This window comes from Dichomitus squalens (assembly GCF_000275845.1).
Source record: "Dichomitus squalens LYAD-421 SS1 unplaced genomic scaffold DICSQscaffold_406, whole genome shotgun sequence".
In the NCBI taxonomy this organism is placed as follows: Eukaryota; Fungi; Basidiomycota; class Agaricomycetes; order Polyporales; family Polyporaceae; genus Dichomitus; species Dichomitus squalens.
In genome coordinates, this window is record NW_006767288.1 from 76 (window position 1) to 2,172 (window position 2,097).

Here is a 2,097-nt window from a genome sequence, read left to right on the forward strand (position 1 = left end):
CACCCGGTTGGCGGCGATCCGCTCAATACCGGGTTTCCATTCCGCCTCAGCCTCCGTTTCCTCCGCACCAACCTCCATGGTGCCTTCCTGCCAGTCAATGTCCGGATTGACTCTACGAAGCCAAGGTAAACCTAGTACGACGTCTTCAGGGCCCAGGTCTGTAACTAAGAACTCGAGCCATTCTGTGTAGTCGCCCATAAGTACTTGTAACCTAACGTAATGAGATATGCTCCCTGCACTGTTCTTGGAGCCGTCGATGTTATAGAGGGGAATGTCTCTAGCTAGCCTATGTAAATAAACATTGTTCTTCTTTACGAAACGGTGGCTGATGAAAAGGGCCGTTGCCCCACTGTCTATCATAGCTGCGGAACGTACACTACGGTTTCTGCCTTTGAGAATCACACTGACGCGGAAATGCGAGCTAGATGGGTTCAATTCGGGAATGATACACGAACTAATACTATCGTACAGGCAGGGGTCAGGGATCTGGGGAGGCGAGGAGTCCGTAGTCGTACCAGAGGGCGCCGCTGCGGCAGCTTTCGCGCGCGCCCGCTCTAAAAAGACTTCTGCAGAGAGGCGAGCTGATCAGCGAGGGCCTTCTGCTGCTCCATGAGCTGGGCGATGAGAGCATTGGTCCCTCCGGCATCTGCGGACGACGACGTCGACGCTGCGACTTGGGGCTCCTCAGGTCCTTCCTCCGTGGCGGCGAGCTTCTGCGAACGGGGCTTCTTCAGGAACTTATCCATGCACACTGTCTCGCGGTGCCCTACGCGACGACAGTAGCCGCAGATGTCTCGGTCGTGGCCGCCGTCCTTCTTGACGTGCGCCGTAGACCCGCAACCGTAGCACTTGCCGTGCATGAGGCGGTTGAATTCTTCGCGCGTACGGGTCGCATCGATGTCCATTGCGTTCGGGTCCCGGGCAGGCGGCGTGAAGGGGGTGGTATGCAGCGGAACAGCCGGCTTGGCCGCGGTGGTGGTGATGGTGGTGCGTCCGCGCTGACGATCCCGTTCGGCACGGCGTTGGCGGACACGGACGTCGATGTCGGAGGAGACGGTGATGAGGTCTTCGAGAGAAGCGATGGGCCTCGCTGTGTGCACCAACTCGTCCTTGATGGAGTCCGCCAGGTGTTCGTAGAAGCGGTCTCGGAGGTCGGCCTTGGAGTAGCCCGTGCGGGTGGAGAGCTCGTTGAACCGTGCGGCGTACTCCGGAACAGTCATGGAGCCTTGCCACAACGTACGGAGGCGTTCCTTTGCATCGACCGCCTCGTCGACCGTCTCGAATCGGGCCTTGAACTGGGTGCGGAATTCCGTCCACAAGCCTTTGAACGGGGTGGTGCCCTGCGTGATCTCCTCCATCGCCGGAGTGGCCCAGAGAGCCGCACTGTCCTGCATGAAGGAGAGGACTGCCCGAATCCACTGGTCGTCGCGCGCGCTGATCGCGTTGCCCGTGGCGTCCACGTGGTTGAGCGTGGATCCTTGGGACATGGCCCAGAGAGTGAACGCGGCCAGGAAGCGTCGTGCTTCGCCCCCCTGTTCCCCTTTAAAGGGAGAGGGCTTCTGAACCGCCTTCAGGCTGTTGGTCCCGGTGGTCGAGTTTGCGAGCTGCGCCATGGACTGGGTGAGGAGAGTCATCGACTGGAGTAATACCGTCATGGGGTCCGGGGGTTGCGTTGCCGTCTGGGTGCCCGGTTGGGCCTGCTGGGGGTTATTGGCGGGGCCTGTCGTCTGCGGTTGTCCGCCTTGTTGTCCCATAATGGGTGGAGCGGACGGTGGACGGGTTGGGGGGATGATAGGGGATGGGGGAAGCGCGATGAGTAGCGCTACTTCGAGCTCGTCAGTCGGAGTACCGGGGATGGGGGATCGAGTCGTGGGCGACTCAGCAACGGGGGAGTCAGGAACTGGGATGAACTCGTTTGCAAAGGCGTTCCAGTTGATCCGGGCAGGACGGTGATGACGGTTTGGGCAGGGGTTTTGCTCACACGGTACCCAGTACCAGAGTCCGTCGTCTAGGTCCTTCTGTCGGTGACAGTAGTCTTGGTCTTCGGTGTCCCACGCGTGAAGTCTGCCGGCGCAGTCCAGGGTGGGGGAGGCAATG

General features: G+C 60.4%; 1 protein-coding gene across 1 annotated transcript; it reads right to left on the reverse strand.

Annotated features, from left to right (window-relative positions):
• Positions 1–554: 554 nt before the first annotated feature.
• On the reverse strand, positions 555–1,613 carry DICSQDRAFT_74566 (uncharacterized protein; the record flags this gene model as incomplete). Its single annotated transcript, XM_007371877.1, has 1 exon — positions 555–1,613. One exon carries the CDS (start codon positions 1,611–1,613, stop codon positions 555–557), a length of 1,059 nt encoding a protein of 352 aa, XP_007371939.1.
• Positions 1,614–2,097: the final 484 nt, after the last annotated feature.